The sequence below is a fragment of the Typopeltis vanoorti genome, chromosome 25 (genome assembly GCF_054136105.1).
Source record: "Typopeltis vanoorti isolate ZY-2024b chromosome 25, IOZ_Tvanoo_1.0, whole genome shotgun sequence".
NCBI classification, from domain to species: domain Eukaryota; kingdom Metazoa; phylum Arthropoda; class Arachnida; order Uropygi; family Thelyphonidae; genus Typopeltis; species Typopeltis vanoorti.
In genome coordinates, this window is record NC_143573.1 from 16,756,427 (window position 1) to 16,783,013 (window position 26,587).

General features: G+C 34.5%; 1 protein-coding gene across 3 annotated transcripts in view; it reads left to right on the top strand.

Annotated features, from left to right (window-relative positions):
* The window catches only part of LOC150092574 (terminal uridylyltransferase 4-like), a 583,753-nt gene that overhangs the window by 226,805 nt on the left and 330,361 nt on the right, over window positions 1-26,587 (top strand). For 2 of the 3 annotated variants that reach the window (XM_090414413.1, XM_090414412.1), the window contains exon 9: window positions 13,888-13,950. In XM_090414413.1, the coding sequence (XP_090270539.1) occupies window positions 13,888-13,950 (63 nt within the window). The remainder of the gene's footprint in view (window positions 1-13,887; window positions 13,951-26,587) is intronic. The other variant, XM_090414414.1, reaches the window with a different exon arrangement.

A 26,587-nucleotide genomic window follows, 5' to 3' on the forward strand; every position in this document is an offset into this window, starting at 1 on the left:
GATGCCAAACACAGAGTACAGAAAATCTACTCTAATATACCTGTAAAACTCTAATTTTCTAAGGTAAAAAACACAATAAAACAGATAAAAATCACCAATTTTACATGAGCATTAAATTATGCTGGTCACTCTCAATATATCCTCAATACCTCACAGGACTCATAGTGTGAGGCCACACAACTCACTGGCTGCTCTACTTAATCCTCCAACTACACACAGCTACACTACTTCCATGAACAACATATAATGCCTCTGCTGTCCACCACCACCAATAGTTATTTTTGTCTGTGTTCTCTTTGTCGATTTGCTTTTAGATCTTCTGAGATGCAAAGATTTACATTTACAGCCAGATAAACAAAGATTTTGTTTATCTGTTTGTAAATGACGGTTTATTAATATCTTTCACACTTGTTATTTCCCAAATATAACTTTTTTTTCTTTTTATCATGTAGATTATGTTCTTTATAAGTAAGTCTTAATTTCCTATTATGCAGTATCAACCTGGAATGATCCAGCTGACTGCTATATGAAGTATTTTAAAGTATTCTTTAGCAATGAATATTGTTATTTGCATATGTTCGAATTTGATGTTTGATGTTTTAGAATATTATGGGGACTAAACCTATTCTATCACATAGAACATCATATTGCCCATTTTCTTTTGGAGAAATGATAGTGCTAAGTAAATGCTGAGTGATACTTTGAAAAAGTCCATGAGCAATTTAATTCACATTTAATTAATGTATCTAAAAATTACAAATGACCATCAAATTCCATCTCTGTGGTGAAGTCGTGTCTTGTATGGACACAACTTCACCACAGAGATGGTGGTGGTGAAGTTGTTTCTGTATGGACATTGTTGATTTGTTGTTAAAGTGTAAGTTCACTGTTTCAGTGTGACCAGATTACACATTCTTGATCATTGTATCTGAGCACACTGAAGGCTTTTGCCCAGACGGAATTAAGATATGTTTGAAGCAGATGACCCAGGAGGACACCATGGTGACAAGGAATACAAAGTAAAATATCTGACTGAGTCTTATGAATATTCTTCAAATAACAGCTAATTGTTTTAAAGTATCTGCCAAAGGAATATTAGCATACAACCAAGTGGTGTAGTGATAAATGAAAGCAGATAACTCACATGGGAAATTAGCAATATTGCAGGTTCCTCCAAGGAGTTAAGGATTTATTGAGTGAGGACCTATTCTAGGTCACAATTTTTAAACTACTTTTAAATATTTCTTTGAAATCATTCACCTAAGATGAACAATCACACATCAGATGCCATGCAAAGTAGCTGGACCTCATATGCTTCCTAACTGCATGTTTACTCAACTTTCAGGAATAACTCTGAGTTCTTGCCTAACCATGTATGAACTGTAAATTCTCATGTGTTTATGCTTAAAGTTCCTCTTACCAATTTGTATGTTTCTATCATACAAATTTGAACACTGTCTGATTTAATGCTAGTTTAGTGTTTTGGCTAATTATTCTCTTATTTCATATAAATTTATTCAACTGATCCATAAAGGAACCACAAACATAAAGAGCACTAAAATTATCAGTTTTGAGTGTAGAATCCTACTTTGCTAGCACTTTGGTGTAATGCATGGCATATTATATTTGGTGGGATTTTTGCCAGAAGAAACTGACTGAGCTTATGAATCTTGGAGTTTTAATAGATATAAGTTGAAGTTCAGAGGCCATACAGCAAAAATCACAATTCCAACTGAGATTTTAATTGCAACTGAAATGAACATTGACATGTCAGAATAAGTTAGTCATTTTACCTCTTTATGAAGCTTTGATGCGATCTCATCTAGACTATTGTATGCAAATCTGGCCTCCTTATTTTCAAGGTGATGCAGATATAGTGGAGAGGATGCAAAACAGAGTTAAAAATTATTTCAGGACTGTGGAATTAAATTCTTAGGAGAGATTAAGAATTTTGTCATGTTGTACCAAGTACAGGAAGATGGTTTAATGTTAAATCTGGTGTCAGACAAGGATGTACATTATCTCCTCTGTTATTCATTATCTATATGGATCACATTATGAAGGAAAGTGGTATTAAACATGATATCAAAATTGGAGATGTTAATGTCAGCTCTTTGCTTTATGCAGATGATGTTATACTTCTAAATAAATCTGCTACAAGTCTGCAAGATTCTCTGACTAAATTGAATAGCTGTTGTAATAGATATGGTATGAAGGTCAGCAATAAAAGACAAAGACAATGAAAATAGGCAGAATCATTGAAAATGTCAACTGTGTTGTGAATGGAGAACCTCTGGAACAAGTAAAACATTTCAGCTACTTAGGCACGATTTTTATTGAAAATGGTACTATCAACATAAGAAGCCTGAATGGCAAAGAAATGGAGCTAGCTGAGGAATTAGATAAGTACCAGATCGACATAATAGGAGTGACTGAAACAAAAAAGACAAAAACTACTGAGATCTTTCTGAGCAATAAATACAAAATGTTATATTCAGGCAATGACAATCAAGGAAAAGAATGAGTAGCCATAGTATTCAACACAAAATACGAGGCTAATCTTGAATGGCAGTCAGTCTCAAGTAGAGTAATGTGGGAAAATATGAGACTGGGGAACTGGACAATGAGATTTATTTGGGCCTATGGTACCACAGAAGGCTCTACTAAGGTAGAAGTGGAGGAATTTTTTGAGGCTTTAGAAAAAGCAACTGACACAATGAAAAAGGAAAAGTTATCCTTGTTGGGGATCTAAATAGCAGAGTAGGACATGATTGTGAGACATAGTAAATATTTTGGGAAAATTTGGAGAAAAGAGAAAAGCTAATAATAATGTCAAATATCTGTTGGATTTCTGCTCAGGACATGGACTGGTTATTACTAACACCATGTTCCAACATAAAAATGTACACAAATTCACATGGAGAGAAGAGACAAGGAATAAGAAAAGTCTCATTGACTATGTTATTGTTGATACCTGGTGCAGGACACTAGAGTGTACAGAGGATTTGAAATTGGAAGTGATCACTATTTAGTCTTGAGCAGGATAAAATTGAATTTCATATTGAAAAGAATAACATGTAAGAAAGTTTTAAAGCGAATAAAAGTTGAGCAGCTCTCAGGTGTGAATTGTAGACTAAAATACACAAAGATTATTGAAGAAAAAATGAAAGAGTTTGAGAACAGGAATGAAACCTTGGAGATTCAGTGGCAAACTCTGAAGGAAACATTGATTGATTCTGCTAGAGAGGCATGTGGTGAGGTTGTCTGCAAGGATAAAAAAATCAGAACTCCCTGGTGGACACAGGAAGTTAAAGAGGCAGTGAAGGAAAAGAAGAAAGCATATCAAAAGTTCCTATCAAATAAGTCAGCTTGTTCTCTTAGAGAATACAGAGACAAATGCAAAAATGCTAAACACTGTGTAAAACTAGCTAAACAAAAGTCATGGGAGGACTTTGCCAAGAATATAGAAAATAAATATCAAAAAGGTGGCAAAATATTCTGCAAGTTGTTGAAGAAGCTTAGGAATGGAGGAAAGAGTGCTGTAAAAGGAGTTATAGATGATAAAGGTGACATGAAAATGGGAGAAAAAGATATCCTTGAAGTATGGAGTAATTACTTTGAAAAACTGCTAAATTAAACAAGCAGTGATATCAGTGCGGTGGTAAAAAACACTGACCAGGCATACAGTCAGGAATACATATCCATACTTGAAGTAGAAAAAGCCTTCAAAGGCTTGAAATTTGGAAAGGCAGCGGGAGTAGATGATATTCGACCAGAAATGCTGAAGTATGGTGGTATAAGAGTCTTGACGGTGGCTGCACTACATAGTTCAGAAAGCCTGGACAGATGGACGAATTCCCGATGATTGGAGTAGAGCTCTCATAGTACCCATATATATAAAAAGGGAAATAAAACTGAATGTGAGAATTACAGAGGTATTTCCCTACTGAGTGTTCCTGACAAGATCTATGCAAGTATACTTGAGAAACGGTTGAGAAGAATTGTGGAAGAAAAACTTGGTGAAGAATGAGCTGGATTCAGGCCAAATAGAGGCTGTCAGGATCAGATCTTCACTTTACGACAAATAGTTGAGAAAGCATGGGAATATAACAAAGATCTGTATTTAAGTTTTGTCGATTTGGAAAAGGCATATGACAAGGTGCCAAGAGAGAAGCTATTCAATACGCTACAGTTTTATGGTGTCAATGGGGCATTATATCAAGCAATACGTAGTCTTTATTTGAGTTGTAAGTCAGCAGTTAGAATTGAAGGAAGTACAGGAAGATGGTTTAATATTAACTCTGGTGTGAGACAAGGATGTACATTATCCCCTCTGTTATTCATTATCTATATGGATCACATTATGAAGGAAAGTGGTATTAAACATGATATCAAAATTGGAGATGTTAATGTCAGCTCTTTGCTTTATGCAGATGATGTTATACTTCTAAATAAATCTGCTGCAAGTCTGCAAGATTCTGACTAAATTGAATAGCTGTTGTAATAGATATGGCATGAAGGTCAGCAATAAAAAGACAATGAAAATAAGCCGAATCATTGAAAATGTCAACTGTGTTGTGAATGGAGAACCTGCAGAACAAGTGAAACATTTCAGCTACTTAGGCACGATTTTTACTGAAGATGGTAAATTCAATATAGAAATAGACAACAGAATCAGCAAAGCTGGTATAGTGGGAAGTCAATTGAATAAATTTATGTGGAATAAGAGAGAAATTAGTCGAAATAACTCTAAATTAGCTGCATACAAGATAGTGTTCAAACCAGTTTTAACTTATGGATCTGAGAGCTGTGTCAGAAGTGAAACACTTGACCAAAGACGAGACCACAGATGTGAGAGTCCCGAGAAAGATTATAGGGGTGAACAGATGGCATCAATGGCAATATCATATTAAAAATGAGGATATTAGGAAAGAACTTACATTGTCAGCATCCAGGAATGCGTTAGCAGAGCTAATCTCAGGTGGTATGGTCACCTAAACGGAATGGGCGAAGAAAGATTAGCCAGAAGTGTTCTCAGCCAGGTTGGCAGCAAAATGACCCAGTGGTAGACCAAGATATAGGTGGATTGATATGGTACAAAGTGCCTTAGACGATAGAAATATAAGATCTGATAATGTTGGAATCTTGACAAATAACAGACTGATTTGGAAGAAAATTGTAGATAGGAAGTTAGTAATAATGTAATTTTTTTCATGTAGTACTATCATATCCTGTACACTCCTTGAGGGTATATGACAGGAATTTGATGATGATGATGAGATTAAGAATTTGTGGGTAACAGACATTATCAAACTGGAGAAAGAGGGCTGATATGATTTAGACTTAAAAACTTCTGAAAGCATCACACAGGATACTAGTAGGTCAAATTTTCATTTTATGAACGGTGGAGAAGGAGGATGAGAGGGCATCTGTGGAACTTGGAAATGAATGTAGTCAAGAAAGGGGTGAGAGCTTGATTTTTCTCTCCCACAGCAATCCATTGCCTTTGGAGGTTGTGAGTGCAGATAGCATGATTATTGATATGGATTCGAGATTAGATGTGGCCTCTCTCCGTGAGTCCCCAACGGTCTCTTGTGTTAATGATATAATTTACTCCAGCTGTCCTTTCCACATTTCAAGTTTTAATTGTTTTTCCTATCATAAGTATTGATAGTTATGTTCCTCCATGAATATTTTTTGCCACCATTGAGGATTGAGGCCAAAGTTGAAGCAGAGATGCCCGAGGAACAAGCAGGTTTTAGGAAATGTAGGGAAAGGTAGGGGCACCAGAGATCAGATCCTTTGCCTTAGACAGATCATAGGAAAATATAAAGAATCCAGACTCCCTCTGGTAATGTGTTTCTTAGACTACTCTAAAGCTTTTGACTGTGTTGAGCATGTGAAACTGTGGGAAGTAATGAAAAGAATGGGTTTTCCTCAACACACTATCAGGTTGATAGCCAACTTGTATAAGGAGCAAGAAGCCACAGTAAGAACAGGTGTTGGATTGATTTGACTGGCTTCAAGTTGGAAAAGGAGTTAGACAAGGATGTTTACTTTCTCCTCACTTGTTTAGTATATATGCAGAGGACATCATGCTTGAAGCATTGGATGAGCTCAGGACAGGAATTACGATAGGAGGTAGATTGATCAGTAATCTGAGGTATGCTGATGATACAGTACTCCTTTGTAATGACATGGAAGAACTAGGACTAATTCTTGACAAAGTTAACAAGATCAGTAATAACAGAGGACTTCAACTCAATTCTAGCAAAACAAAGATCATGGTTCTCAAAGGAAAAACAAACAGAGAAGCTCTTGAGAAACAAGTGTATCTTAATGGAGAAAGAATTGAGGAAGTCAGCAAGTTTGAGTACCTGGGATCCATTATTAATCTGAAGAATTGCTGTTCAGAAGATGCCAGAAAAAGGTTAGGAATGGCTAAAACAACAGTCAGGGACCTGTCTAAAATCTGACTGTTGGATCTCTATTTGGACCTCCAATAGATCCATCTCCTTTGTTCCCATGGAGATGGATCTATCTCCATGGGAACAAAGTTGAGGATTTTAGATGCAATTGTTTTTCCAACAGCGACTTATGGATGCGAGACTTGGAACCTAAAGAAGTCAGATAAGAAATGGATATCTGCTTTTGAGATGTGGTGTTACAGAAGGCTGTTGAGGATATCATATACTCAAAGGCATACAAATGAATGGATGCTAGAAAAGATTAATAGAACTTTAAGGCTCCTTAAGGATATTGACAGAAGAAAGTTAAAATATTTTGGACACATAGAAAGGATGGAAGGAGGACTTCTCAGAACAGTAATAGAAGGTAAAGTTCCTGGAAAAAGAGTTAGGGGTAGACCATCAATGAGATGGCGTGTGTGGAGTGACTGATCTTCAGAGAGTTGAGGCTGCCAGAAAAGCAAACAACAGGACTACATGGCAAGGCCTGGTGTAGAACATCATCGAGCATCGGAGTGACCATTCAGCATCTGTAGATGCCCAGTGAACATAGAGAGAGAGAGAGATAGATCTTAGATAGATGCTGGAGAAAGATGATGAAAATTAGTTGGACAGAAAGGGAAAAGTAATGAAGAAGTTCTAAATATAGTTCATGAAGAGCGGTCATTAATGAATCCCATCAATAAGAGAAAAAAAAGCCTAATTGGACTTTGAGTCATGGGAGACTGATTACAGAAATAATTGAGGGGACTATAGAAGGAAAGAGGCCACGAGGCAGACCAAGAATTTCATATATAAATAACATAATGATGCTAACTGGCGCTAAGAGTTATGAAGAGATAAAAAGGAGGTCACAAGACAGGATGTTGTGATGTGCTGCTATAATTACCAATCTTCGGATTGATGCACCAAAGAAGAAGAAGAAGATAGACCAGCTGGCATAAACAAAAATCAAAATTGCTGCTTGTTGTAGATCAAAATAGGACATTAGAAATTAATACCAGACTTATACAAATAATTTGAGAAAAAAAATGTTGAAATGAACAGAGCTAATAATAATGGTATAAGTACCTGCTGGATTTCTATTTGGGATAAGGAACAACAGACACTTTGTTCCAACATGAAGACTTGTCTAAATTCACATGGAGAGAATATGCAAGAAATGAAAATTTCACGTTGATCTTATTATTGTTGAATAGGCTATCTTGAAATAGGTTTATGATAGAAGAGTGTATGGGATTTTGAAATAGGAAATGATTATTATATAGTTTTGAGCAGGAGAAAATGGAGCATTACATTAAACACACACACCAAAGAAAGCTATTCTAATGTGGTATAGTTACTTAAACAGAATCGGAATAGAACAGTTACCAGTATAGATATTTCATTCCAGAATAGCATTAAAACATCCAGTTGCAGATCAAGATTTAGAAGTATATGGAGATTTTTTGGTTGGTTACAAAGTAAGTTATAATAGTGAAGAGATTATGTACATGAAAATTATTTACTGAAGTATAAGGAAACAAGAGTTTTCTCAACAGTATCTTCAGGAATAGGCTACTTGTGATGATGATGGAAAGTTAGTTCATACCAGATTTGCTTAATATTGATAATGCATAGCTTACTTCCTTTCAAATGTGTATATTGTCATGCCTTATGAGAAGTGTCATTGCACAAATTAGTTTGACCTTTATTAGGATCTCAGTAGTGAGAACTAGACGTAAAGTACTGAGAGCTAAATCAATGCAGATGACTTCACATCATATTGCTCTAGTATCCTATAATGCACAGCACACTTCCTTTTAGACATGTATATTGCCATGTATTATAGAAAGGATCATTACTCCTTTCTTTTCAGTATTTATTGAAGTCTCCTCAGTGGAAGCTAGACTCATGGAGATACCAAGAACTAAATCATTGTGAAGAATAGTGACTCATCCCATAACGCATAGCAATACACGAGGTGGTCTGAAACGTTCTTGGCCTAACAATGAAAAAATGAATTTATAATTTCAAAATTATTTTTATTTTTCAACATAATCTCCCTTAAGACTAATACGTTTATTCTAGCAATGTTCCAGCACCATTAGCCTGTCCCTGTAGTGGTTCTCAGTAAGAACTGCAAAATATCCCTCTACAGTTGCAATCAACTCTTGATTTGAAGAAAAACGCTGACCAGCGAGGAAGAGTTTTACTTTGGGGAAGAGAAAGAAGTCAGAGGGAGCCAAATCTGGAGAATAGGGTGGATGTTCCAACAATTCATAGTGCAGATCTCTTAATTTTCCTATTGTCAAAACACCTTTGTGGGCAGGTGCATTGTCCTGATGAAAGGTGATTTTTTTTTTCTGCAAACCGTGTCTTTTCTCACAAATTTTTTCGTCTAGTCTGGTTAAAAGATCGGAATAATATTGTTTTACCCTTTTCAAGATAATTAATAAACAAAATGCCTTTAGCATTCCAAAACACCGATGCCATGACCTTTCCTGCTGATATAACTGACTTTGTCTTCTTTGGCACTGAACAACCGGCTTCTGTCCACTGTTTTGAGGTGTGTAATGGTGAATCCAAGTCTCGTCCATAGTAATAAATTGATGCACAAAATCAGTTTTATTATTGTTAAAATGCTCCAAGCACTGTTCAGAGATTTTCATGCTAGCGTGTTTTTGATCTGTGTGGCACCCATCTTGCACAAAGCTTTTTCATTTGCAATTCTTCATGCAGAATATATCTTACATGTTCTTTTGAAATGCCTATAGTCTTGGCAATTTCGTGCACTTTGACTCGCCAGTCATCCAATACCATATTGTATACTTGATCAATGAATTCTGGTGGTGTTACAATTTTTGGACGTCCTTCACGTGAATCATCTTCAAGGCTGGTATGGCCACATTTAAATTCAGCAGCCTATTTCTTAATTGTCGAAAAAAACAGAAGAGTGCCTATAAACTTTTATGAACTTCGAGTGAATTTCTTTTGGCATTAATTCTTCTTTTACAAAGAATTTTATAACCACACTGTACTCGGTTTTATCCATTTCAAGGGATACAGACAACACTTTTGCTTCAGACAGCTGTATAAAACAAACTAGTTGATAGAATGACTTGCAATTTCACATGGATGCTTATGATAGACGTGCCAACTTAAAAAAAAAAAATCTTGCCGATAGTGTTGCCATCTATGGTCGAGGCCAAGAACTTTTCAGACCACCCTCGTAAATGTTTGAAAGGAAGTCTGCTATTCATCGTGGGATACTAGGGCTCCTTGATGTGAAGTCATCTACCTCCATATATAAGTAGCCGATTTATGAAGATATTTTATAGACAAACTTTTGTTTGCTTATGCTGTGCAAAGGATTAAAAGACAAATATAATGTCTTGGCTATTAAAATTTACTTTCTAATTGAGAGAGAGAGAGAGAAATAAAAATCAACACCTATATCCAATTCAGAGTATACTAATAACATAGTGATACATAATTTTATTACTTATATGTGAAAAATATTGCTTCTTTATTCATTTAGCCCTCAGTATTTATTTCCACAGATCTAGCTTTAACTGTTAAGGTCTCAATGAAGATTGCTTATGGTCTTGATAGTGACTTTTGTTTGTTTCTGCTTGGATAAAAGAAAAAAACAAGAAAATAATTTCTTGTTTTTTGTAATGCATAAGATTGAGATGGATTGATGCAGTTGTTAGTGTCTTAGAAGACTGAAATTAAGAGCTGATAATATTGAAGTCCTGACAAATATCAGATTAATGTGGAAAAAAATTATGTTAGTTAAAAAATTATTATGTTAAATTAGTATTATATAGTTATGATGATGAAAGCATTATTTTGATATGCCCTATATATATATATATATATATATATATATATATTTTTTTTTTTTTTCCAAAGTAGCTGACTTTGGTTAGCTAGAAATTGGGAGGTGTAATTAACTCTACAACGTAGTTCAAAAACAAACCAGACTAAAAGTATACAATACATTAGCCCTACCAGTCCTATTGTATGGAAGTGAAATCTGAACAGTAAAACAAAAAGACAAACAACAGGCCATGCTAGGCCTAAATCCTTGATATGCATGATGATGATGACTTCCTTTGTGCATTATCCATGTATATCAAAACAAATAAGTATGCACGCACAAGACAGTGTGGTTGAAACATTGGGACAGAAGTAGCCTTTTTTTCTTTCTGTTCTCTGTTTAGAAAATATGTGTAAATATTTTCTCCAGTTAGTTGGTCTTGATCTTTAATTACGCCTTGGGTGGTAAGGAAGATAAAGGTTGAAAATAAGTGTCATAGAGCAAATTTTCAGTGTATATTTTTTTCTAGATAAAATAAAACAAAATAAAATGAAGAAATAGAAATAGAATGGCTTAATATAAAAATGATACTAAATGCAGCAGCAAATGAAAGCTTAGGAAAGACCAAAAAATTCAATAAAAGAAAAAAACTGAAGATCTGGGATGATACAATCAAAGAAATAATCAAAGAGCACAAGCAGGAGTCATGATTTGGATTCATAACTCCCTTTCAAAACAGTTAAAACATTATAAATTATGGAAGGAAAGAATAATAGAAGCTAGAATAAAAATAGATATGAGGCTATTTAACAATAATTGGTTTATATGCCCCAGAAGAAGGAAGAGAACAGGATAATATTGATTTTTATAATCAGCTACAAAACATATATAATAAAATAAATAAAAATGATTACATAATTTTAGCAGGAGACTTAAATGCAAGAATTGGAAACACGAAAATTAATAATAATATAGGAATACATGGAGAACACACTCTAAACAGAAATGGTAAAAAATTGATTGACTTTGTAGTTTATAATAACATAAAAATAATGAATTCCTTCTATAAACATAAAGACATACATAAATATACTTGGGCAGCCAGAGGATGGAAATCGATATTAGATTACTTCATATAAAATGAAAAGACATCAAAATTTTCACTAGATGTTAGAGTTCACAGAGGATATGAAATAAGCAGTAACCACTTCCTTGTTAAAATAAAATTAAGATTACCACCTAAATGGCTACAAGTAACAAGAACAGAAAGAAAAATTGAAACATTTGTTTATAAAACTAGACTATTGAATGACACAAATGTACAATGGCTATATGAACAAAGAATTAACCAGTATCTAGATAAAATAAAACAAAATGAAGAAATAGAAATAGAATGGCTTAATATAAAAACGATATTAAATGCAGCAGCAAATGAAAGATTAGGAGAGACCAAAAAATTCAATAAAAGAAAAAAACTGAAGATCTGGGATGATACAATCAAAGAAATAATCAAAAAGAAAACAGAAGCCTATCACAAATGGTTAAGCAGTAAAAGATTAGAAGATGAAATAGAATATAAAAGAATAAGAGCCATAGCTAAAAGAGAAGTCTGAAAAAGACACAGAGAATCATGGAATAAATTTGTTTCTAATTTAGAACATGATTTATATAAAATAAGACCCAGTGTATATAAGATTTTGAAACACCTAAATGCAGATACCAAAGAAAACATAAAATTAAACACTGAATTGAAATTAGAAGAATTTCTAAATTACTACACAGAACTGTGGACAGACAAATATTTTAAAAAAGACAACTGGCAAACAATTAACGAAATGAAAAAGGAAATAACTGAAGAAGAATTAGAAATCAGCCTGAAAGAAACAAGAAAAGGAAAATCACCTGCAGAAGATAAGCTAGGTTCAGAACTATATAAATACGCAGGAACAACAGGAACAAGATTCAAAGGAAGACTCCTATTATTTTTAAATAAAATATACTCAACTGGTATCCCCCCCAATAGAATGGATAAAAGCAATTGTGATTCCTATCTTTAAGAAAGGTAATAGAGATGACCCTAAAAACTATAGAGGTATCAGTATACTAAATTCATGTTACAAAATATATAGCAGAATCTTAAATAACTAACTAATGAAATATTCCGAAAACTTTATTCTAGAGGTACAAAATGGATTTAGAAAAGGACGATCATGTATAGACCCAGCCTTCTGCCTAAAATTAATAATAGAGTAAAGAAGAGAATATAATTTAGAAACACATATTGCATTTATTGACTTTGAAAAAGCATTTGACAAAGTTAAAAGAAACATATTATTTAACATATTAAAAGAAAGACAAATACCAAATAATATCCTAAAAGCTGTCACAAGTACATATGAAAATAATCAAATGCAAATAAGATTAAATCACGAGCTATCATATATAAAAGAGATAAACCAAGGGGTCCGACAGGGATGTCCCCTCTCAGCAACTCTTTTTAATATTTACTTAAATGAAATAATAATAAAATGGAGTAAAAATTTACATCAAGGAATTAAACTTTCACCTACAGTTAACTTAAACACTCCTCTTTGCAGACGACCAAATAATAATTACAAATTCTGAAGATAACTTACAGAAAGCTATTTTAAATCTAAATGAGATATCCAAAGATTATGGTATGATAATATCAATGGAAATATCAAAAACTATGGCCTTTAAAGGACAAGATCCAGCAAGAACTAAAATAGTATTAGATAACAAGATCTTAGAACAGGTGAATTCATTTAACTACCTAGGATGTATGATCACTTATGAAAATGAAAAAGATACAAACATAAAAATTGCAAAATATTTAAAAATAACAGGAGTAATTAACTCTATATTTAAACCAAACCTAGTTCAAAAACAAACCAGGCTAAAAGTATACAATACATTAGACCTACCGGTCTTAATGTATGGAAGCGAAATCTGGACAATAAAACAAAAAGACAAACAAAGATTAACAACAGCAGAAATGACGTTTATGAGAAAAACTGCAAAGTATACCCTATTTGATCACAAAAGAAACTAAGATATTATGAAAGAATTAAACCAAGAACCAGTAATTGAAAAAATTAAAAAATATAAACATAAATGGATGGAACACGTTCAAAGAATGAAAACAGAAAGATTACCAAAACAAGCCTTAAAGTACAAGCCATTAGGAAAAAGAAAAACAGGACGTCCTCTTAAACGATTCACCGATGACTTATAAGGCCGGAACAGGCCATACTAGGCCTAAATCCTTGATACGTATGATGATGATATTTTTTTCTACCATATATTAGAGTCTTGACATTTAACAAGCTGATTTGGAGGAAAATTGTAGATAGGAAGTTAGTAATGATGTAAATTTTTCATGTAGTATTATCATATCCTGTACATCCCTTGAGGGTATATATCTGGAATTTGATGATGATGATGATTTTTTTCTGCCAGAAAAAAATTGCTTTGAAACCTCAACTTTAGATCTGTTTAAAGGTTTAATTATGTAATGCTAAATATTTGTGAAGGAAATTTAGGTTAATTAATCTAAAATGATGCTATAATTTTTTTAATTTTTTTTTTTTTTAGTTCCATTGTGATGGTTTGGAATCTGATAATCATGAATTCCATGATGTGGTAAGGTATTCTAAGGTGCTCACTTGCTAGTGTAAAGTTTGATATTCTTTAATTGTATTTTTGTCTATTATTATTATTTTCTTTTTTTTTAATGTTACATTATGTGAGGGGAGAAAAAGGGTAAAATGTTTGGTATTCAAACTTCTGTTGTGGTTTATGATGAATTCACATCAACACATACTTTTCTATCAGACTAATTTATTATGAATATTAATGTAATTATTAGAGATAGTATAGGAAAGTTATATAGAGAAAAAAAATAAAGTATTTAATATGCAAACACTTTTGTTTTGATGAGTATCTTATCACATTGTTAGAGCTAATGGTCCCTAAAAAGAAACAAGATGAAAATGAAACAAATAATGAAGCCACTCTTGAATCAGCATTTTGATGCTCTTAGGAAACTAAGCAACAGTTTCATCAAAGTTAATAATAAAGCATTGAGACTCAGTACCTTTAATAAATAAATAAAAAGTAATTAGTATATTATTAACAGCATTCATGGTGGCAATTTCCCTAAATTTTGAAGCACATTCAGTTCTCAACTTATGACCACTGGTACTTTTGATGGCTATCCCATTATCACATTCACCAAATATCTCCTCACTCCAGTAATTCATAGACTAGGTTGTTGCTGCCTTTGAGAGATATTTTCACTCTTCTTTACGATCTCAAAAAAAAAGTTTACAGCGAAAAAAATTTCTAGAGGCGTTTGTCTCTATTAATAAGGCAAATCAGTTGTTTGAGGAAATAGACCCCAGCATAGAGTGATTGAGCGAAGTCAACAGAATGATGCAAGCAACTACTTGCTACACAGAAAAGAATAGGCAAACTATACTGATTAAATTGAATGTAATGTACAATTTTTTGAAGAAGCTGACTTTTGCGGTTACATTACCCTCTGGAACCTTCCATGAGTTATGCATCTGCTAAACCATCCTCAGAATACATTGTTGCAATTCCTGAATTTGATGTTGATAAACTAGTTCTACCTGCCTCCTCTAATGAATCAACCAATAAATAAAGCAGCAACTTTGAAGAATTACACTTTCTCCATGTGTTTCTGATTATTTTACTGTAAGTATATGGGAGCACTGTATACTATAATGTTATGTTATAATTTGAACATTGTATTATTTAACTGTAAATCAAAAGTAAAATCAGTTGAAATATAACAAAAAAGACACACCTTTTAGCATTCTCTTGTGTTAATTATTAATATATCTGTATGGTTCTTGTAGTGATTTTCAACTTACTATGGGATTTTTAAAAACGAAAATTGTACCCCTTTGTAAGTTAAGGGCTGACTGTATTTAAACTGTATCCAAGTCCCTGCACTTACTTGATTATTGAATTTTTTTTTTTCTTTCTAATAATATCATATCATACCTTTAGCCTCAGTGGTAAAAAAGAATACATTTCGTAAACATTAATTTTCATTTCATTCCTGTTACATGTACTTGTAGTACAGCATAATGAATATGTATGAGCTACTCGTTCAACAAACCCCACAAAGGCTTTCAGATCCAGTTTACAAATATACATAGCCTCTGCTCCATCCTCAACAGCGTCTATTTCCACCTCCAGTCTATGAAATCCCACCTGCTTTTCTGACAGAAACCCCAATTTCAGACTCTCCCAGCACTACTCATGTGACCTTTCTGAAATACACACACTCTTTGACTGCTTTTGGCTCAAGGTGGTTTGTGGTTACACTCACTCTGACATACAATGCCAGAGAGCATTCAACTTAAAATTTCTTGATCACGACCTAATTTGGCTGTAATCAACCATTTGGAAGTCTTTGAAAGTCTATGGCCTACACTCCTAGCAGTGAGGTTGTCTTCTTTTGCAATCTATTTAGGTAATTCAGACCACAACCTTGTGCTTATCTTTTCTTTCCCCCACCACACACACACATCACTAAAGTAATTCTCTCCGGAATGAAAGCAGATATTCCCCATTCTATGCTTAATCTCCATCCTCTAAATAAGCTCTAATTCTCCAAAAGATTTGCCAAAGTCGTACAAATGAAGAACCAATCATGCTGCAACTGGCCATCCTCAAGAACTCTGCCTTCTCTCACCACTTACACCAAAGCCTGAAACAGGCTGCAAGAAAAAATCATCAATGCATCAAAAAATGATTTCCAAAGAATCAAAAGAAAGAAACTTGCATCATGCCCAAATAGCAGTCACACATTTTGATCTCTGGCCAAAGCAGTTGGCTGCAACTTTTGTCCAACACCACTTCCACGACTCTTGCACCCACATGGGTCTATTGGCCCATCACCCACAGAAAAAGACAATCTCCTAGCATCAGTATTTTCATCAAATGCCTGCATAGATGATTTTGGTAAATGCCCCCCCCCCCCACCCCCACCCCAACCATCCCAAACACCTTACATTTAATGCCTCCTCTGACTCCAGGAAGTGATCAGAAAATTCTATCCAAATTAGATACCATAAATTCCCCTCACTCTGATGGCATTCATGTAGTTATCCTGAAGACGTGCACCAGAGTTGACTCCTATTGTATGTGGCATCTTTTCTATTCTATGTGCTATCATATGCTCTCTTATTCCACTGGCATCCACCCTATACCCTGGAAATTGGCCTATTTCACCCCATTCCCAAGAAGGATGATAGATCCATCAAACTACCACCCGATCTCTCTAACATCAGTCCTCCCTAAAGTAATGGAGTGAACCATTAACCATGAACTTCTATGCTATGTTGAAAGCACGCAAGTAATAAATGACTGCCAGTGCCATTCAACAGGGGATCTGTTCGGCTATGTCATAAACCTCTGTATAAACAATATAGAAAAGTTAGGTGAAACCCAAGTGGTTGCACTAGATCTGCAAGGCTTTTGACTGGGTCTGACATATTGGCCTATTAAGTAAGCTTCCATCATTCAGTCTGTCCCATGATTTCTGCAACTGGATTGCTAGTTTTCTCACTGTATGCAGTCTGTGTGTGATGGTTCCATATCTTCTATGCAACTAATGCTGTGGTCCCACAAAGTTCTGCTGACGACAAGAAGAGAAGGAAGAATGTATACTACATTCCTCCTTCTCACTTGACAAACCTTGCACCAAACAAACCACTATAACCCACAGAGCAACTATCTCTGCAAGTCTAAATTCTGACCTCCAAGCTATTCTTTGATGGGGCTCAGATAACCTTGTCAATTTCAATGCTTGCAAAACACAGGTGTTTGGGTCAGAAGAATGGAATCAATATTAGACCATAGAAAGGAATGGTAGAAATTCCATAGATTCGTACCGACAACATGCTATGTCTCACATAGCATGTTCTCGGTACCAAAGGACACAGGTTTAGAGTGGTTGGAGGAAGGACATTTTCTGTGAGAGAGGTGTCTTGCGAAAGATTGTGATCTGAATCACCGAGAGTAGATATGACCTGTACAGTCTGCCTGGAAAGAGAACTAGTTAAAAGTAGATCAAGAGTATTGGCAGAGTGAAGAGTATTATAAATGCATAAAAAGGCTGTTCATTCATTTATTTATTTTTATTAGATTTATCGTCTTATATATTTCAACTTATAATTTAGCTTGTCTTTCATTGCTGCATGTTTTCTTCTTTGTAGTTGTTCAATGGGTAGTCTTTTATTCATTATTATTTCTTTATAATTGTTATAAAGAAATAATAATGTTTGACTTTACAATTATTATTATTTCTTTATTTAATTAACTCATTTCCCACTCAGAGAGTAGCATGTAACGACATAATCAAATCTTTGAATGGTAGATGCCTCCAATTTGGGCCTTATTCAAAAGCTTTGGAATCAACTAGATATCTTTGTAAAATGTGAAATGTCTCTAATAATGCTGTTCTCTGGAACTCAGATGGCATTATATCTGGAGGGGTCATCCTTTCTAAATTTTTCACAAACACTTTTGGTACTGCCCATGGTGTACTTTTCTGGTATATTATCTTCCAAATGTATTTCTATTTTCATTAACTTTTTTCAACTGCTTGTATTTGTGCCTGGGGGGGGGGGGGTTGTGAATTGAGAAGTCATATTACCTACATAAGCTCCACTGTATATCTTTTGCAACCATTGTTTATAGCCTGTGTAAGCAATTTGCAATCATTGTGGATCAGTTCAATCTTTTGACTTGATTGCATTTGCTTGTATTTCTTGTTCTTGAGTAACAAGTATCAGACGTTGTCTAATGGAGTTCCATTGATGCCATTGCCACGTTAAGTGAATGTTAACTATCTCTTCAATGTCCTTTAATTAAAGTAATATATTGATCCGTGTCTGGATCAACATTAAATATTGATCATGGAGTGGTTTACTTTTCCAACCTTTTGGTGATTTTGCTATATTTTCTTATACTGCTTTTTTGAATCTACTCTATTCACTACTTTTTCTTTGTAGGTTTCATTTAGAATATTTTCTGTGCTTACCTTGAAGCAATCTTTCAGCTTCATCCTATTATTATTAAAAGAAATCTTCAGGTAGCCCAAAGAGTTGTCATGGACAACCCACTCAGCTTAGATACTACTGTGTCATTACCTCTCTTTAAATTCATTCACAGAGCATACACTCAATACATTCAGCACATCTAATGTCTATCATTATCACCACTTACCAAAAGAAAAATCTCTTACACACACACTCCTACTCAGGCTTTGGCTTTGATTCCTTTCTATTACGTTCTATTAATTATTTATTGAAAGACATCTCATGCTCACACACACACACCTTACCTATAAAATCATTTCCCCATCATGTCTATCTCTAACATATCACTTTCCCCTGCCTTTTCATCAACATTTATAGAACACTTTCCCTAAATCTGCTGCCACTCCTCTATCATCTGGTTTATTCCACTCTGCCTCCTCATCTCATCTTTCATAATACTGGACAGCAGACAGAATATTACAGATAAAGTTATAGCAAGTGGCTTAGTGATTTCTTGTTCTTAGCAGTGTCCTTTTCAGCTTTCAGCACTGCTGTTACTGTTATCTTTTGTGTTCTTATTTATATCCTTTTGTACTGTGGTTTCTGAAATTTAATTCTTTCTACCATCATCAGGACTCCTTGACTCATCCATGTAGTGATCAGACTTTTTTTTTGACTGCATTCCATCTGCAAAAGTAATGCCCTGAATGCACTAATAAGGGTTAGATCAGGGGTGGGGAACCCCTCGCCCTTGAGCGAAATTTCGCCTACGAGTCTATTTCAATTCGCCCCTTAAGCTGATGTACTCGTATGTACATGTAAATAAAATTTTATAATGATTTAAATTTATTATATTTAAATTTAAATAATTAAATATACAAAACCAAAAATAGCTATATTACATATAATATGATTGTCATACGTCTGGTAAGATATATATTGCACACTACATATACTATATATAAGTGTTAAAATTTACCAGTCGCCCATGGAAGTTTTTGAATTAGCAATTTTCGCCCTTGATGCTAAAAAGGTTCCCCACCCCTGGGTTAGATAATCAGAAACTCTGATCCAGAGACAATGCTTGAAAGAATTCCATCCAAACATGAAATTTGTTCAAGCCGTGTCTGGATGCTGTCTCCAGTAATCAGAATTATGGCACTGCAAGGGTGATGAAAATCATTTACTACCTAAACACATTCATAACCATAGCGTGTTGATTGCAGAGTGTAGGCGCTATCCATTCAGCTAATGAGTCTAGCAGAATCTGTAATATCTTCAACCCAAAAAATGTATAAATTTGCATATGACACTATTGTTCTATCCATTATCATTTTCCTGTAGCAGCTGTCTGTATTGTCCTATCGGCAATGTGTATGTTGTTCTGAGATGATTCTAAGTTCTGAGATGGTTAATGAATTTCATTTCCAAGTGTGTAACCCACCATTTTCATTACTGAGTGCACCTGATTTGATTTAAAGACATTCTGTATTTGGTCTTATGAACTGGATTTTCACATTATCTATCAGGATAAATATTAATAATATATCTGTACAGGAGATAATGTGTGGAAACTGACCATCTATGAGACAGTGATAAGATAGTCTGTGAGAGGAATTTTGACAGTCAGCTGAACTGTCCTCTTCTGAACAGCATATATAACTTTCAGAGAAGATTTAGGTGTGCCACCCCAAATGTTGGAGCAGTATTTTACGGTTTGCATAGATTTGCAGTTAGCATAGCATTTGTAATAAGTATAAGTGGTTGGACAGATGGAAGGTAACATTTTGAGTGAAAAATAATGCCAAGTTTATGGGAAGCCAGGGATATTATAGAAGTGATGTAATCGTGTGAAAAAAGGCTGATAATGAGAGGATTTAGTCTTAGAAGATACAGTTGGTCTTGGGAACTAAGTTGCAAAAGGCAAGGAGAGATAAACTAAAGTCTTTTTTGCAAGGAGAAAGTCAGAGCTGTGTTTTGGAAGCATTAAAGGTCTAAAGCAGGGGTCGGTGGCCTGCAGGCCACATGTGGCCCAAAAGTGGATTTTTGGCTGCCCATAAAAGGTTGACCATACTTACAAGGCATATGGCCAGTATGTTGAATTATTTAAATAATACATTTTACAATATGAATAATAAATTAAAAATAATTTTATACCTATACTTTGTGATATCGCCCGTGCAACAGATCTTGTTGATTTTCATAAAAATGGCATCGAAATGCGATTATATCTGAACCCTTTTAATGTCGACATTGATGACGTACCAAACCAGCTACAGATGGAAGTTTTGGAATTACAACACAATGAAACATTAAAGAACGCATTTTTGTTAGAAAATATCCAAAAATTTTATCTATGCTTACCAAAAAAATTTGAAGTTTGAATCGTTTTTGCAAAGAAGATGATAGTTGCATTTGGAAGCACATACATTTGCGAATAAGCATTTTCTGCCATGAGTTTTAGAAAAAATAAATTTTCTTCTCAACTGACTGACTGATGAACATTTGCATGCTTCGATTCGAATTTGCACCTCTGGTTATAAAGTGGATATAGATAATTTGGCTAAAGGAAAACAATCACAAAAGTCACCTTAAGCACGGAGACACACATATTGTGATGCATAAACTATATTGCTTTGTTTTTATGTGATAATAATTTTTCACGGAGTTTCATTTTCATGCTTGTTTTATATCTCGTACTTTAAATATTTCTGTGTTTTTTTTTTAAATTGATATAATAAAAATTGATAACTTAAGTATTTTTTTCACTCACTATTTTCTCTTGATTAAATGCTCGCCCGATTATTAAAAATAAAAGTTGGATGTGGCCTGCGAGTCTGAAAAGGTTGCCGATCCCTGGTCTAAATCATTAAATTCAGATCCCTAAAGCATTAAACAGTGTTATTTCCTCATTGAAGAATGGCATGGAAATCAGTGTTTAGGGTATTTATTTTATATGACCTTGAAGCTTGACATGTTTGAGCACCACTGCAAGGTTTGTTATAAGAGCAGAATAGAGAGTGCTATCATCAGCTGAAGTGGATGGAGTATAGTAACAGAGCCCTAAGGAACACCTGCATTAATTGCAAAATTTGAAGAGCGATCACCCTTCATTTGATTCTGCCATCCATTGTATGCAATAAATGGACCAAGGGAAAACTGGCGGTGAAATTAGAAAGGAAACCACAAGATGGCAGTTTTGTGAGACAGTTCTCACCGCATCATACACTACCACCAGAGATCAGCTGTATTCATTCATTGCTAAATGCTAGGAGTGTGAGGTGCTTTCCTTATATCTTCATTCTTAATATGATTCTACCATTAACTGCATATTTTCACTTCCGTACTTTTTCTCAGGACTCTCATATCTGTGACATCCAGTCTTTGATCAGCTGTTTTATTTCTAATTCAGCATTCTGATCCATATGTTAAAATTGGTTCAAACACTGTTTGTAAATGTTATGTTTAGCTTAATGTCACTTATGGTTCATTCTAAGGAAAATCATTAGGGAGGTGAAGCTGTATAAGTTTTGATTTTAATTATAGTAAGTTATTCTATCACCCTATCTTACAGATGGTGGAATTTTTCTTGGTATGTTATTAATTATGGCACCCACTTTTATTCAGCAAAACTATGCAATTTTCACAATTTCAGAGGATTTTAAAATTAATCATATCATATTTCCACATTGTTGCATTTCTTATCTTTTCCATATTTGTAAGTTTTTTTAATTTCTTCTGTGCATTTCCAAGCTAATTTTTGCAAGATGCCATCCATCTGCTTTAGATGTTCCAAGTGCTCATTTTCCCCATTTTTTTACTCTACTTTGTAGTTCCTAAGTCAAATTAATAAGTCTGATTTGTATGTGCTTTATTTGTACATGTAATGGAATATGTATCCCAAAATCACCTTGATCAAAGCATCTCTTGTATAAAAAAATCACCCTGAAGTTTGCAAAAGATTATAAACTGTCAAGAGTCTTTCACATAAAAATTTTATGAGAGATACTCTTCATACATAGCTATAAAGCAAAATTGTTTTCATTCTGTTAGCCAAGACCGGTTTTTTGAAAATGCAGGAGGCTAATTTTTTGTTGCCTCTTTCAGCATATATAATACAACCATTTTATATATTTAGTTTAATCCTTTATCCAAGTGTAAGCAAACAAAGCTTGCGCCTGAAGTATCTTCAGGACTGGGGAAACATATGGCAAAGGTGGACCAAGTTCTCATCACTTTCCTCAGTATCCCATAATTCAAAGCACATCTCCTTGTGGACATGTATACTGCTATGCATTATGGGAAGGGTCACTACCAGACCGGTTTCGACCTTTATTGAATGTTCAAGTACAGGTCAATCTCCAAAAACTCAGCTTTTTTCCCCCTCAGTAACAGGCTCACCCTGCCACTAAGAAGAACTCTCAGCATTGGCTCTACCCATGGCTGGCAAACCCACCACCAAGCAGAGCCGCTCATATGTCATCTGAGGGGTAACAGCAGCAGCCGTGGCTCACTTAACTTCATGGACTACAGCATTGCCATTCATTACCCCCCCCCACCACCACCACCACACACATACCCAGGACTTCAGTGACAGCAACAGCCGATCATCAGTTAAAACTTCATAAAACTTCATGGGCTACAGCATTGCATTCATCACCCAAGCTTCCAACCGCTTTCGACCTTTATTGAGGTCTCGTCAGTGGGAGCCAGACCCAGAGGTGATACCAAGGTTGAAGCAATGCAGAACTGATATTTCCATATGCTAGTTGCCAAAAGGTGTCACACCTTAGTATTGAATTATTCTGGATTAGAGAAAGATGTTGGAAGTTTTTTTTTCACTTGGTTAAACTATAAATTATATATTTAGTTTAGTCCTTTATAGAAGTGTAAGCAAACAAAGTTTGCACCTGAAGCATCTTCAGGACTGGGGCAACTCGTGGCAACACAAGTTGCCTCAATAAAGGTCGAAACCGGTCTGGGTAGTGACCCTTCCCATAATGCATTATGGGATACTAAGGAAAGTGATGAAAACTTGGTCCATCGTTGCCACGAGTTGCCCCAGTCCTGAAGATGCTTCAGCCTCAAACTTTGTTTGCTTACACTTGGATAAAAGATTAAACTAAATATATAATTTATCGTCTAACCAAGTGGGAAAAAACTTTCAGTACAGCCATTTTATCAATATATAATTTAAAACTTCCTGAATAATATGAAGTAAGTCAATTGCAGATGTCAAGAGTTTTTACATGCTTCCAGCATTAATATAAAAGTAGAATAAAACATTTAAAAAAATGTAATTTTTTACATCTATGCCAATAACTTAGTAAAGAAGTGCATCGCAGTTTGAAGTGCTTATAAAATGTTCTATTTAACCAATTTTTACTTAACTAGGTAATAAAAAAATGTGTACTCGCTACTCAAATGCAATTTATTTTTCCAAAGGATATGATCTTATTAATTTTAATAGCATTTCTATAGGAAGTTAATTAATCTTCGAGAATATATAATGGAATACACGAGGGTTTGATCATCTTTTATTTAATTATATTATCAAAAGATGTGATTGTGAATGGATGGCTAATTTTCCTCCATTTGGTCAAGAGAACATGAAGTGATTACCTGGGTTGTAGCCAGTCAGGTGTGAGCTTCTTTGAAGAAGAGATATATGTGGAGCTATACAATACAGATACATGACATTTATATTACTTCAACTGTGGTATCTCTCTGCTGGCTCCCACTGATGAGACTTGAATAAAGGTCAATCCAGTTTGAGTAGTAGCCTTTACCATTAAGGTTTAGCATTATACATACCCGAAAGAAGGATGTGTGCTTTGCATTATGGTATGTATACTATGGCAATTAATTCAAAGTCATTTGCTTCTAGTAGCCTAGTTGTGAAGATACTTCATCTTTAATTTAATTTTTGCAGTGCTGGACATGAGAATTTTAGTTATATAATTCTTGTTCATATCCTACTCCTTCCTTGATTAAATAATTACCGTATCTAATTTTAAAACTAAACATGGATCATGTAACCTTCATTGTCATTATTATTTTATCATTTATTTATCAAAATGCTGTTCTCTTTTGAAAATTAAAGACATGAAATACAAAAAAAATAAATAAATAAAAAATAAAAATAAATCATTATCTGCAATATTTTTTGGACATCTTCATGAAGTCCAAGACTGATTGTGAGAAACTCCTCTGACCATTCACAAATATTTATTCTCTCCTGAAACTCATTTGCTGCTGAATCACTCATAACCATCTCAGATAAAATATTTTATCCATTCACTACCTGACAAGCAAAAAATCTAACTCTAACACCCTTGCCAGCCACACACTGTTATATAACTTTCAGGGATGACCTCCCCACCCCCCCTCATCCTCTCCCTTCCTGCCATGTAAAAAGCATTGCAAAAAAGCATTCCTCTAAAACTGCTTTAATAACTTTTATGGTTGTATCATTTCCCACCTTTTTCACATATCAGATAAGTTTTGATACAACCCATAGGTCTCCAATCTGTTCTTATAAGGAACATTCCAGAAACCTGCTACAATTGTGGGCACTCACCTTTGGATCCTCACAACTTCATTCACAAGGAATACAGATCTGCATAGAGTAGTCTGGATTTTGCATTATTAAGGCCTTGTAAAGGGTAATGAAATTTTCAGATTTTTATTTGCCCCCCCCCCCCCCCCCCCCCCCAAAAAAAAAAACCCTTTTGGTTTCAAATTCAGCTGTTTTTTTTTTTCCTTCAAAATTTGAAGCAGCTGTTTTCATAAAAGAAATGCTTCAATCGTGGTGATTTGGGGCATATATTCTCCACACTACATGCATACATAAAACACACAGAAAATCAATCTTGTGAATCACGAGACTCAATGGACTTGAATACCTTCTTCTTCTTCTATATGCCTACCCACTCATATTCTGCAATTAATCTTACAATCTGCTCCCCTTCCATTCGTCCACTGCTCACATGGGATGTCAAAGAGAACATAGATGGAAAGGAAAGGATGGAAAGGATCCTAGTTGTGAAGATACTTCATCTTTAATTTAATTTTTGCAGTGTTGGACATGAGAATTTTAATTATATAATTCTTGTTCATATCCTACTCCTTCCTTGATTAAATAATTACCGTATCTAATTTTAAAACTAGACATAATTACCGTATCTAATTTTAAAACTTCCTTGATTAAATAATTACCGTATCTAATTTTAAAACTAGACATGGATCATGTAACCTTCATTTTTAGTTATATAATCATCCTGTTTTTTGCACAATGTCTTCACAGGAAGCATGTTCCCATACACAGATTCCCATATGAAAATAGACCAGGCTGAATGAATCACTTTTTTTCATTAGCAAAATTTAATGCTAATACCATTAGTCAAACACCTATCAATGAAGCAGTAAAATATGTAACTGACTGCATTGTTCAGATAGCAACAGTCTGCATTCCAAGAACATCATCTCGAATGCTCTGTCCAAAGCCTCGGTGTGCAGCCCAGAATGCCAGACAGCCAATAAAAAGATTGACACAGATGGGGTATATTTTGTAGATATCCCACCACATCACACTTAATAATAGTTTTATGTGTGCTTGGACCAAAGCATATTATGTGAGGTGTTTAAAAAAAAAAAAAAAAAAAAAAAAACAAGCTTGGATCCAATTTACCTCATCAGTTAATTAAATGACCAATGTAAAAATTGTATGGGATAAAATCTGCAAAATGAAAGTAGATATAGAACACACGCTTTGTCTACTTTAGACCATAATGGAAATGTTATTGCTAATCCCAAAGCTATTAGAGACACTTTGAGAGAAGATTTTGCCAGAATCTCAGCAACAGCTTCCATATCCTCCTGAATTTTTAATACTGAAAGAGCAGCAAGAAAAACAAAGGCTAAATTTTTCTACCAATGGAATTGAACCATACAATCTATAATTTCAAGCCACAGCCTTATCACCACCTTTATGCAGTGGAACAATTTTACCTTCTTTCCACTCCCTTGGAACCTGTGCTGTTGTAAGACTTAATAAACAAGCATGCCAATTCCCTGGAACATTCCCTTAAGATGCATGGTGATATGTCATCAAATCCTATTCCCTTACTTTAGGTTATTTATTTCCTTAAATACCTTCTGCTCACTCACAATTAAGCCATCCTCTCCCATGTCCTCTACACTTAAGTTCCTCATGA